The sequence below is a fragment of the Notothenia rossii genome (assembly GCF_949606895.1).
Source record: "Notothenia rossii genome assembly, chromosome: 6".
In the NCBI taxonomy this organism is placed as follows: domain Eukaryota; kingdom Metazoa; phylum Chordata; class Actinopteri; order Perciformes; family Nototheniidae; genus Notothenia; species Notothenia rossii.
In genome coordinates this window covers 11,007,600-11,020,351 of record NC_136909.1, presented here as the reverse complement: position 1 = coordinate 11,020,351, position 12,752 = coordinate 11,007,600, and the positions used below count along the sequence as shown (strand labels likewise).

General features: G+C 41.0%; 1 protein-coding gene across 5 annotated transcripts; it reads left to right on the top strand.

Moving 5' to 3' along the window:
• The first annotated feature begins 615 nt into the window (after positions 1-615).
• Positions 616-11,401, top strand: dbnlb (drebrin-like b). 5 transcript variants are annotated; one of them, XM_079688398.1, is made up of 15 exons: positions 617-803; positions 3,321-3,376; positions 3,598-3,710; positions 3,801-3,875; positions 4,191-4,340; positions 4,664-4,741; positions 5,176-5,327; positions 7,565-7,619; positions 7,830-7,895; positions 8,174-8,297; positions 8,533-8,649; positions 9,015-9,122; positions 9,308-9,357; positions 9,445-9,538; positions 10,218-11,401. In XM_079688398.1, the coding sequence occupies exons 1-15, from the start codon at positions 721-723 to the stop codon at positions 10,352-10,354; spliced, it is 1,458 nt and encodes a 485-aa protein (XP_079544524.1). In that variant the 5' UTR covers positions 617-720; the 3' UTR covers positions 10,355-11,401. The 5 variants fall into 5 exon arrangements, with proteins under 5 accessions (XP_079544525.1, XP_079544528.1, XP_079544524.1 ...); XM_079688399.1 differs by lacking the exon at positions 7,830-7,895 and having other exon boundaries at positions 616-803; XM_079688400.1 differs by lacking the exon at positions 9,015-9,122.
• The last annotated feature ends 1,351 nt before the right edge of the window (positions 11,402-12,752 follow it).

Sequence of the window (12,752 nt, the reverse complement as noted above, 5' to 3'; positions counted from 1 at the left end):
TAAAACAGAACACGCATTATTACATATCTTTAATGTATTTCTACATTTATTTTCATTTAAATGTATATATTTATTCATTTCTGTATCTGTGTAAGACATGGTGTAAACCCATAATATACGTAGAACCCCAGACGGTAAAATTATCGCGATAGATGTCCAGGATGCAAAGGGTAAGTGGATGATTAGAGTCAGAGGGTTGGTGGTTTGATTCCCAGCATGGCAAAGGGACTTTTGCTAGGCTGGAAGAAAATGTCTCCCTTTCTTAAAGCAGCGTCCGCAGCGCAATGACAGTTGAAAGCAACTATTTACCTAACTTAAAAATGCTGTAAACGCGGTTTACCTGTGAAACTAGGTCTAGGGTGCGTTTCATTCATAAAAACCTCATGCGAGGTTAGTGCGGTGCTTACAACACAATCTCTGCGCAGGACTATTTTTTATTTGATCAAACATCCTGAATTAGGGAATTTTCTAAATTTCAATAACTATTGGCAATTTGAATTACATATATTTAAACCCAATATTAGAATAATAAAAAAACGCAAACTATCTCCGACTTTTCGGTGTGTCACGCTATGATAAATGCAGTGCACCGTGGCTGTGGTTAGCTGCTATCTGACCTAGCTTCCTGCCCAGCTGAAAGGCAGCATCACGCCGCTCCTCCCAATAGGAAGGGCGCATCCCGGATAGATAGCTAGCTGGCTAGCTGTACTAAACACAACGATGGCAGTTAACCTTAGCAAAAACGGCACTGCATTAACAGCTGCATTTAAGGAAGTGGTGGACGAAAAATCCAGTACGAACTGGTAAGTAGCAGCATTTAAAAAAAAACTACAACATTTGCACATTTTAGGAGGCATTTTGTTAGCTTCAGTTTTGGCTAGCATTGTCGTCAAGTAAGTTAAGGTATCCTTACGTTGGATAAACTTAATACGGGACTAAATGTTACTTTGTTAATAACAGGAGGTTTCTACGTATTACATTTAGCGATAACGTTGAATTAAGTCGGATTTTATTTTCTCACATTTGCCATTACGACGTATGTTAACGTAGCTAACTGAATAGCTAGTAACATTGTTAATAAGCTTGGTACACTGACAACCCACAGGCTAAACACTAAATGTATGTGCGTGTGATTTATTATCATACTTTGATACAATTGGGTCGTACAATTAAATGAACAGGTTGATAGCTATCTCGCCCACTTCCTGGTGAGATATCAGAAGTTAAATGTGGCCAATATGTGAAAGTCAAATCCAGGAACTTCCTCTTTGATGCAGTAACAGTAAATGTCTTTGCCTTTAGTCTGAATTTAACCTGTTGATGACAACTGCTGTGTTTAATGATGACCTGAATTAATTAATCTCGCGGAGAAATTGCCCAGGGATCCCCGCAGGCTCCATATTTAGTCAAAAACGTGTCTGTTAAATGTGTGCCACTTTTCACTCAGCCACCGCCTAACACCACAACTTGCTGTTACTTTGGGTTTTTTCTGAACTGATGCTGACAGGAAAAGAATAAAGCAGCCATCAATCATCGAGTAGTTTCAGTGTGAGCCACTTCCACTTACCTAGCTCTAAGTTTGCGTTATACTCTTCTGATCTGAAATAAAAACACTTGGAAGGCCACTGAACATGAATTAACATGCATTGGTTCTGGTTTGCATTGTTATTACAAGAACTTTGGGGATAATCATGTTGAACACAATAAAGCACATGGCTAATAAAAGCGAATATCATGAGTGGAGTTTGTGTATAAGAACAAGCCAAATGGTGATTTGTCTGTGAGCATCAATGGTTTTCTATTAAATGGCTTAAAATCTTCACTGCAGTACTAAGTCATATCTTTGTGACACCAGATAGCAGCTGTAACCATTGATCAAATGCATCATTGATACATAATGGGTTAAACTTCTGATAGTAAATGATCATGAATAAACATATCCCAAGGCCCGTTATTTAATGACTTGCTTTGTTCAGCCAACAATCCAACACATATTTAGTTTAGTTTGTGCAAAGCATTGACACAAGTCCCTCTGGTAAGTGTTTGTCTCCTTAATATTTAGATGAACATGGTTATGTAGCATTTCCCTAATATTAACACCAATACAGAAATGCAAAAACCTCTTCGGCCCATTTGTTCCCTTAAACGCCAGCCTCTCCGGTTGATATTCTGGGCTCCCTCAATTAAAAAAATCCTCCCCTCTGAACCTTGGAGTGACCTTCAATAGCGCTTTTACATTTGATAAGCAAGTCAGCACCGTAGTCAAAACCTGCTTTTTAAAAATACGACTATTGGCCAAGACAGTCGTATTTATCTTTTAAAGAACTAGAAAGGGTTATTAATGCCTTTGTTACCTCAAGGCTGGATTACTGCAACGCTCTGTATGTGGGTATGGACCAGGCGTCAATTAGACGCCTGCAGCTAGTCCAAAACGCAGCTGCACGTCTTCTGACTGGCTACAAAAAGCGTGACCACATCAACCCAATTCTGGCCTCACTGCACTGGCTTCCAATTCGGTTCAGAATTGATTTTAAACTCCTTTTTTATTAGTTTTGAAAGCCCTAAATGGGCTGGCTCTGGCCTATATAGCCAAACTCCTCCATCGCTACACCCCAGCCAGAGCTTTAAGGTCTGCTGACCAGCTGTTGCCAATAGTGCCCAAGACCAGGCTCAAAACCCGAGGGCACCGAGCCTTCGCAGCAGCTGGCCCCAGGTTCTGGAACACTCTGCCCCTCCATGTGAGGTCGGCCCAGACCCTAGGGGGTTTTAAATCATCACTAAAGACTCACTTCTTCTCTCTGGCCTTTTAGTCAGAGCGGAGCACGACTCCTGACATTTCCCTGTGTTTGATTTTTATATTTGCTGTTATTTATTATTTGCATGTACAGCACTTTGGCTCGACCAAAAATCGTTTTTAAAATGTGCTATATAAATAAAACCTGATTGATTAAACATGGGAAATGTTCCTTAGAAAAAGGGCTCAATATAAACTAGGTATCCATTTGGGAAGTGCTGCTGATCCTTTTTGTTTCACATTTAGTATCGAGGAAACGTCAGTGAAATCTTATCTGGTGCACATCCTGTCAGGATTACTGACATGGCTGATTTTAAATGTGATTCAAACGGCAGCTACATAGTATTTACACTAACACCCTACTTCTGTAAATTTATCCTGTTGGAAAGGGGCTTAAGAGTAATCAAAACAATCCAGTGTTTAAATGAAATGGTGCACATCAGCCTGTGGAACAAACTGTGTTCTGCCTGCCTGTGTGATCTGTTCACCTGGTATTTTAATATCCTTAATCCTGTGTTTTCCACAGGGCCTTGTTCACCTATGAGGGAAACAGTAATGATATCCGCCTGGCAGAGAAAGGAGGTGAGTAACCGAGCTGAAATAGTTATCACGTTTTTATTATCTCAACATGGTAATATGAAATGTGTGCCGGAATTTCGTTGTCAGCGTACAGATGGAATATCTGCACAAAAGGAATGCTTGCCTCTGCTTTCTCACCCAGACATTTGTAAGAGGAAAAATGTCCACAGTTACAAAACCAACCACAGTAACCACTGGACTTTTCCACCATGTTTATGCTTCAGATGGAGGACTGGAGGAGTTGGTTGAGGAGTTGAACAGTGGAAAAATTATGTACGCTTTCTGCCGGGTCCTGGATCCAAATTCTGGCCTCCCTAAATATGTCCTCATCAACTGGGTTTGTGTTTCACTTAACTATCCTGTATTTGTTTGTCCTCCTTTTCAAGTGGCCATCCCTTAACTTGTAGAGTATCTCTTTATGTTTCAGACTGGGGAAGGAGTAAAGGACGCCAGGAAAGGGCAATGTGCACATCACGTCAGCTCCATGGCTACTTTCCTCAGGGTGAAACTCTACACATTTGACTCAAGTCTAGTTTTAATATGCATTTGAATGTCTGTTTATGTTTGCAGAGGTTATTTTGAATTCTAAATTGCATGTTGTTGATGGGTTTTAAGCTGGACTTTAAAACAGAAATGCTATGAGAATGTTGCACAGCTTACTGCATGTGTTATTGTAAAGATAAACAACTTTTCTGTGAGTTACATCAACCAGCATACAGTGCATGTAAACAAACTATTGTGTGGTGCATGCATAGACCAAGATAACAATTGTAGGTGTTCACCCTGTGAATCTAACTTGTATTCCCTGCTGCTTCAGGGAGCCCATGTAACTATAAATGCCAGAGCAGAGGATGACGTGGAGCCCGAGGTGATCATGGAAAAGGTGGCCAAAGCTTCAGGAGCGAACTACAGCTTCCACAAAGAAGCCCCCAGCCGCTTCCAGGACAGCGGCCCTCAGGGTCCCGTGGTATGCAGCGCATGCATTTCCTGCCTTGTGCCCTTCGGTTTGCTTTTGTTTCATGCTAGAGAGATAAGCAAAGGGATAGATCTTAACTAGGCTTCATAATCTAAAAGAAAGGGTTACTCTTTGTTTTGCCATTCATTCACACATGCTTCAAAATAAAGCATTTGGAAATGGCTGGCCTATAAGGAAGGCCACAATCCAATGAATGTAGTGTATCATGCTTTGGTTCAGAGGAAGCAACCATTGGTTTGTATTTGATAGTCATTAAAAGATCAAAACATAAGATAGTTACAAAATGATAATGAAATGTATTTTCCTTCTCGTAGGGCTCAGTGTACCAGAAGACCAACGCCATGTCTGAAATTAAAAGGACCAACAAAGACAACTTCTGGGCTCAGACAGAGGTAAGCTGCTGCTTCGGACTAAAACATCATGAGTGTCAGAGTACCTCAATCATCTTTAAAAAATAACTCTAAGAAATGTGTTCTTTTAATGTAAGATGTTTTGGATTCATTGACTCCAAAACCACTCTTGAAATTGCAGAAAGGAGTTTTTAAGACATTTGACACGTATTTTGTTTTTTCGTAAAAGCCTTAAAAAAATCCAAGGCATGCAGTTTTTATCCATCGCGTTCTTAGTCAGCGAAGGCATTCTTGTAACCTTTTCCTTTGTCTGCAGTTTTGGCTCATCCCCTTACCTGTCACAGATAGAAAGTGGTGCTCATTGCCTTGCACTTTTACTTGGATAAACTATTCTGAAATCAAGCTTTTTTTAGTGGCTGTAATATAAGCAAATGACCGAATTCATCGTTGACCTTGTTGGTCCGTTTGGTTTTTAGAAAGACGAGGAGAAACGACGCAAGGAGGAGCGAGCCAAAGCAGACGATGAGCGCCAGCACCTGGAGAAAGAAAGGAAGGACCGAGAGGCCAAAGAGGCAGGGCAGAGGGAGAAGAGGGACAAGGAGAAGGCGTCTCAAATCGACGAACAAAAGTAGGTATCAGCCGGTGGAAATACACAAGGCCAGTTTAATGTAGCACATGTTGAAGGATTGACATTACCAGTGGTCGACAAAGTAAAAGTACCAATACCACAATGTAGAAATACTTACAATTTAAAGTCCTTCATTCAAAATGTTGCTTGCGTTAAAGCAGGGGTGTCAAACTAAATTTCATCGCGGGTCACATTCACATTAGGTTGCACTCAAAGGGCCGGTTGTAACTATATAAATATATAAAATAATGTATTATATTACATTATTGCCTCTGAATTTGATTATCGGATAGGATAATAACTTAGCAATTAACTACGTCTGAAAGCAGAAGTCCAGGGCAAATAATTGCAAGTCTCTTCAGTGCGCATGTCACAAAACGAGATGCATTGTGGGACATGTAGTTTATGGGCAACCTGCTTCCGTAAAGTGGCATTTAACCGTATAATAAACGTATTATATTCTTTGCAAGGTCTTGAGGGGCCACATAAAATGAATTTGCGGGTCGGATTTGGCCCCCGGGCTTTGAGTTTGAGACCCCTGCATTAAAGTATAAAAGTTAGCATCAACATGTACTTGTGGTACAAAGAGTATGGGTACTCATTCAGCACTGGCTCATGTCAAAAATATATATATTATTTTACTGTAATATATTTGTTGATGTGTTCAACACTTTCCTGTTGCAGCTGGTAAAGCAAAACAAATGTATCTTAAAGAGCCTGTGACACGATTTCCCCCCATCATCCAAACCCATCAATTTGAGTAAATATTGTCCCCTTGAAAACCGTTACTGAACTGATTTTGGATATTTGTACTTTGATAACCATTAATCTGCCCTTCAATGTTGACCATTTCCTGGATCTTCTCGGGGATTCTTCAACTCCCGCCAAATTATGGGTGACGTCAATGCTGGCACAGCGCTCCAGCTTTACCGTTCAGGATCCCAGCATCTGCATGTAAACGCACGATGGCGCACACAGCAGCAAGCTCAGACAGCGATGACAGTTTAATTTTGAACGTGTCTGAGAGCTCATATGAGGCTGAAGGATCGGTTTATTTTGTATCTGTTAGAAGTTTAGGAATTAGGTGCGTCAATATGGGCGATCATACGGTCATGTAGCCAGTGGTGGACTGGGACTAAAAATCAGCCCGGGACTCTCGACCGGCCCACTTCGGTACCGGCCCATCGGGGTTCGTCCCGATGGCCAGTCCGCCACTGCACCCAGCCCAGCCCACGTAAACTGTCAACGGGGGGAGCCTCGCTGCGGGGAAACGGTGGACCTGGTGTCCCGATCGGAGTGGGAATAATAATAATAATAATAATAATAATAATAATAATAATAATAATAATAATAATCCGTGCATTTTATCCATTAATTTCCCCAACATTACTACTACAACTACAAAAAGCATTGGTTTGTTTTCTCATCAGGAAATGCAGACCCGCTCAAACAAAGGATTTTTAAATCATCATCCTCACGATCATTTAATGTGTCATATGTTCGCCAAATTAACATGAAAGCACTAATAAATGTAGTTTCATCCACTTGAGTTTACAAAAATAATTGATTTGTTTTTATATCACATCCGACGGAGGAAATTCAGCAGCTCTCACTACCGATTTTTAATCCTAATTTAATCATCATCTTCACCACGATCATTTATGTTTATGTTCGCCGAATTGACATGAAAGCACTGACAAATATGAATATACTGTAGTCAACTTCATTAAAACTTCGTTATTAACGTGCCTAAACTCAGTAATTCACCATTTCTACACATGACAACACACTTTGTCCGTGTTTGGCTCTCTCGCCGCACAGTGAAGCGTTCCCGCATTGACGTCACTTCCGGCTTCCCCCAAAACTTCAAAATGAGTCGAAGGAATTTCCCTACGATGTTCGAAATTATTGATATTTATCGGAACGGTATCGCACCTTCTTTTTTAAACTGACGGTTCGAGATGACTAGTAGCCCAATATTTCATTGCACAACAGTTGTTTGGATGCTGTCACAGGCTCTTTAACCTCTTAATAGTCCATAATACATGTAAATAACAATATTTATCTCTGAATTTTAATAGATTATAAGTAGCAGGAAATGGACTTGCTCAGGTGAATTAAAAGTAATTCAACATTGTACTTAGGTAGAGCACATTTAAGTTCATGCTCTTAGTTACTGTCCACCACTGCAAATGGCGTGTATAGATATGTAATATTTGTTCTTATTTGTTCGACAGGAAGTACCAGCAGAAGCAGGATTCAACCACTAAAGAGCAGGAGAAACAACGCTATGTGAGTGAAGGACAAAATGTCGCTCTGAGTTAATGTGTTTCAACTGCAAGAGGAAGTGTCAGTGTGGACTGGTGTGAAATGAACTTTCCCATATAGCGTTTCTATGATAATGCATGTAGTTAGAACTGTTTTGGTCGTGCACACATTTCATTGAGTTAGAAAGGTAGATGATGTCAGCAGTGTCAACATTGGTATCGACATCATCATCAGGAGGAGGAGAACCAGGCAGCCCAGACGAAGGGAATCAAGAGAGGTGAATCTGTGGAAAAGGCCAACGTGAGTTCCCCTTCCTGAAAGTGCTCTCTTCTGGCCAAACTACTTCCTGTTCTCTCGCTTACCTCAAAACAAGTTCTAGTGTCTTCGAAGCTCAACGTAACACACCTTCCATTTTCCAGCCTTTACTGCGTGGTGTCTCCTTTCTCTGTGATCACTAACGGAAAACGACATCTGTCTGTTGTGTCGTTTTTTTTCTCTGCAACACTTCCCACTACATTATTAATAACCCGAGGCTGTCTAATTCTTATTGTTCCTATTGTGGCTTCTTTTTTCCCCAGGAGGCGGCTTCTCTCATCTCTCAGCGCGCTTCAAACCCAAGAGAGATGTTCAAGCAGAGAGAGAGAGGAATAACTCCCAGTGACTCTGACGTCCCCTCTGTTCCCCCCGTCAGCCCCCACCCAGGTACCAACCTCTACATATAATCTGTTGGCTTTAAATGTCTCAGCCCTTCCTGCCATGCACAGGGTTTCTGCTAGAGGAGATATCTGCCCCACGCTGTCTTTTCCATAGTTCTCACTTTCCTTCAGACCTCCATCATGTGGCGTCTTCTCTTCCTCTGCTTAACCGGTCTGCACTTTTTCCCTCTCGTCCATTTCTTTTTGGACTTTTTGGTGGCTCCGTATGTGTCTCTGCTTAGGGCGTCTGCAAAGCCCTTTCCTGGCTAAGCCGGGGTATGAAGCTGAACGAGCCGAATCCCCTCAGCGCCAAGCTTCTCCTCTGCCAGCCGGCTCCGCCTCTCCTGTCCGTGCCACAGGTGTGAGCTTAGACACACACACACACACACACACACACACACACACACACACACACACGCAATTATACAAGTGGAAAGAATGCATACACAACATATTGGGTGGCAGTCTCATACTTCACTAAATGCCTCATTTCTCATCGTTTCTGTGTCTGATCATCTTCATAATCCTTGTGATCACAAACATCATGAGTCATGCTTCCATTCAACGCACTTTTTGTTTCCCTAAGAAATCAGATGATGTGTTGTTACTCCTCAAGTCCCAACAGCCCCTCTCTGTGAGTTGGGCGGGGCTCTCCTGCCTGTGTGGACCTGTGAGTGTGTTCCCTGTGTCCATGCATGTCTGTGCTTGTGTTTTGGGTGATAAGAGCCTGATGTGGATGACGGACAGTCCAGGTGTGAGTATGAGGAGGAGCAGCAGCAGGAGGAGGAGGAGGAGCAGGAGGAGGCCCCTCTGCCGCAGGAGCAGGTTGAAGGTGGGGCTCATTTCACACCACCCTCACTGTTAAGCATCAGCATTGCAACCGTCCCATCTGCATCGCATGAAACATTTTGTTTGTTATAAACACATAATGTTCCCTTCACCTGAGCTGCCAGGATCAGCTGCGCTGCTGCCCCCTGCTGGTTATCAGACAGCACTGACTGTAATCTCTCTTTTCAGAGGAGGCACCAGCTGCCCACATCCAGGTGGCTCCTAAAGAGCCTGCTCAGGTGATTGTTTATTCCCCTTTTAACAGGAAATGCTATGCCTGTTTTCTTCCTTCATATCAATAATTCTGAAATGCATCTTTATTCCAGCCCGAGGTGGAGGAGAACAACGTCGAGGAGGTGACTCCTGATGAGACGCCGGACAAAGGCGCCTGTGCCAGAGCCCTGTATGACTACCAGGCTGGTGAGTTTTCTTTGTATACTAAAGCATAACAGCAATCAATCAACTTTGTTTTGGCTATTAACTTTTTTAGAAATAAATGTTTTACTGTGGTCAAAAGACTCTCGCTTGCTGCCCACAAAGGGAGGCTGGCACCTGTGTTACCGCTGCGGCCTAACGGCTGATTTACATAACCACAATAACACAAAATAAAATTCAGATCTGTCTCTATTATTGTGACCTACTTGAATACATTGAAGTCTGGTGATGATGATGATGATGATGATGATGATACCAGAGAAAAATGCGGCAGCCGAATTAAGGATTTTTTCCCCCCCAGAAGATACATTTTTCTTTTGAGGGTGATGATAACATATGACAACAACCATTAAAAAAAAAAAAAAAAAAATCACCTTTTGGCATAGCCGTTAATAAAATGCCAAATTTCTGTACATTTTCAGTCATTTGGACATCAAGACGACAGAATAGCTTATTTTAAACGTTTAAAAATAAGCTGGTTAAAACTATTGATTGGGACCAAAATGAAATTATAGTGTATTCCAGTGACTGCTATATATGTAAACTATTGTTACGTTTGCATTGTGGGAATGATAGTCTAATAATCGTCTGATTGAAAAAGTAAAATGTGAATATCATGACGTATCTTTCCTGCCGTTGATGAGAGTTTGCTCTTCTCCTCCAGCTGACGACACAGAGATCTCATTCGATCCCGACGATATCCTCACCGGCATCGAGATGATAGACGAGGGCTGGTGGCGGGGCTACAGCCCAAACGGCCATTTTGGAATGTTCCCAGCCAATTATGTGGAGATGATGTAGCCCCGCCCCCAACCCCACCTCAACATCATCACACTGGCAGCTCCCGGAGGACCTCTGCAGGAAAACAACACGCTGCACACTCTCCTCCCATTGAGCTGATCAGGATGAAAACGGAGCGTCGTGGACCAATGAAACATGATCGTGGGCCAGAAGCTTTCTAAATCCCTCCTCTTTTCAAGAAAGCAATTCCATTTAATTGTTGATGTTGTGAGCGACTGATGGCATAGTTTAGGGATTTGTGAAGACCAATACTCCCTCCCTGTCCACCCTAAATTCCATTTCCTTTCCTTTACATGTGATGCAGTACATTATCAGCCTTTTGTTAAGTCTTAAATTTAGCACTTGTCATTCACATTCCTTACAAAGTGACTTCAGTTTCTTTTCAGGTATACTTTTTTCGCTACTTGTAGCAAATGCTCCTGTGCATTTCAGGAAAAACAAAGATGGCGGTACCAGCTGCAGTGTAATTTTTTGCCTTGTTTTTTGCCTTTCTTTACCAGCAGACTGAACTTTTTTTTTCGTGATTTATCCTGTGTGAATTTCAAACCATGTTTTAGTACTGGTCTCACTGTGGTTGAAGTGAATATTTAGAACAAAAAAATCCCGATGTTTGCTGTGCTCTGGATGGATTTAGTTGGGAATGCATAAAACGGTTCAGTTCCCTTTAACTGTGAGTGTATAACGGTTGTTTCCATTTCATGTCCGTCTTCATCTGAACCAGAGTATTTCAACATATTTAACGTTTCAGGGACAAGCTGAAGAGAAGAAATCATGTGTCACCATTATTTTACTTTGTTTAGATCTCGCTGGTCTGAGGTTGAGTGCATAACAGAGATATTGTTATGGTGCCATAATGACGGGAAAGTAACATTTTAATTGAAATCGTGCGAGTTCCCTGTTTTATCATGGAATAAATAAGTGGCCCTTTGAAGCTTTGAGGGAAAACACTTATTGATAAACAGAAAAGGGCATCATGTATCCATTATTGTTTCAGAGTATATTGTAATGCAAAGACATTCTTCATAATAAAATAAATAATCAAAACCACGATTTTTGTTTTTTCTCAGATCATTGCAGTGCATACATTTCATCAAACCTTGACAGAACAGCAGGGATTGTCTTAGGTTTAACAGGAACTCAGATGTATACACAGATTCACTATGAGCTTTTCAATCAGTTTCCTGGAATTAAACAACAGCTGGGGAATTCACCGCTAATGCATAGGTTTCATTTTCACACCATCATCTGATTTCACCTCTCCCACATCCGGCAGTTCCATCTCTGTTCGCTTGAATTATGCGAGATGTGTCCTACTCATTTAAAGTGATTAAATATATGACAAACCTTCATAAACATTTTTTTGTAATACTTTATTTTTAATTGTACTTTTAGTTACAATAAAGCAAAGACATACACAATATACAGTAAGTAGGTACCTGAAATCTTTACATGGCGTACAAGAGAACAATAGTTGATTTTTAATATATCTTTAAACAATTTGGAGATATGTTACTTGCTTGCTTTGTTACATTATTACATTATGTTACTTGTTAGATGATTTTATCCAAAGCGATTTACATACTCAATACTGTGGGCAATCCCCACAGGAGCAATTTGGGGTGAAGTGTCTCAGGGACACAACGACATGCTGACTGCAGTGGGGTTTGAACCTGTGACTCCCTGATCTGAACACCTACGCACAATCCACTGCGCCACACGCCTCCACCTTTTTCCCATCAAAACCATATTTTCTGGGGGTTTTGTTTACTTACACATTTTGAATGTGCAAATCAAACATGCCTGCAGAATAAAGCTCCCAAAGAAACACACTTTGAAGTCGTATAGGCATTCAGTAAAGTTTCTGTAAAGCCTTGTATTAAATTGTCATCTTTACATCATTTATTATAGTGCACTTTCAATACTTCCAGAATATTAGTTTCAGCTTGTATGAAATTGTGTTTTTAAATGTAATTTAATATTATCTTGTCACTAAATGAATCAACCTATTATCTGTATTTAGTTTCAGAGTAATTTCCTTTTCCACCTACACTATCTAGAAACGGGTATCACATAGCTTTCCCTTTTTAACACCTTTAACGCTCAATCAAATGGTTGTACTTCTGTTAGTGTATTTGTATCCCTAAAACAAAAACAACTAATTTATTCTGGAAAACTTTGTTCAAGTTATGACAGTCTCTCACCATGACTTCAATCTGACTCCAGTTACAGATTGTTCCCAGGATAGTGACTGAAAATTCACAATATTTTCTGTAATCTATCGCGCTACCCTCATCTCAACCTCGTGTTTATGTCAGTGAAAGTCTGAAATGAATAGCTGGGGATTTCTCAATCTCACAACTGATGTTTTTGCTCAACGGCTCTGAACATTTGCTATCGC

What these genes read in the sequence shown, in the direction of transcription:
- dbnlb (XM_079688398.1), top strand. Translation starts at nt 721, where the DNA reads ATGGCAGTTAACCTTAGCAAAAACGGCACTGCATTAACAGCTGCATTT. An exon ending in ACTTCTGGGCTCAGACAGAG is followed by an intron (nt 4,742 to 5,175) that starts GTAAGCTGCTGC and finishes TTTGGTTTTTAG; the next exon opens with AAAGACGAGGAGAAACGACG. An exon ending in CCCCGTCAGCCCCCACCCAG is followed by an intron (nt 8,298 to 8,532) that starts GTACCAACCTCT and finishes GTCTCTGCTTAG; the next exon opens with GGCGTCTGCAAAGCCCTTTC.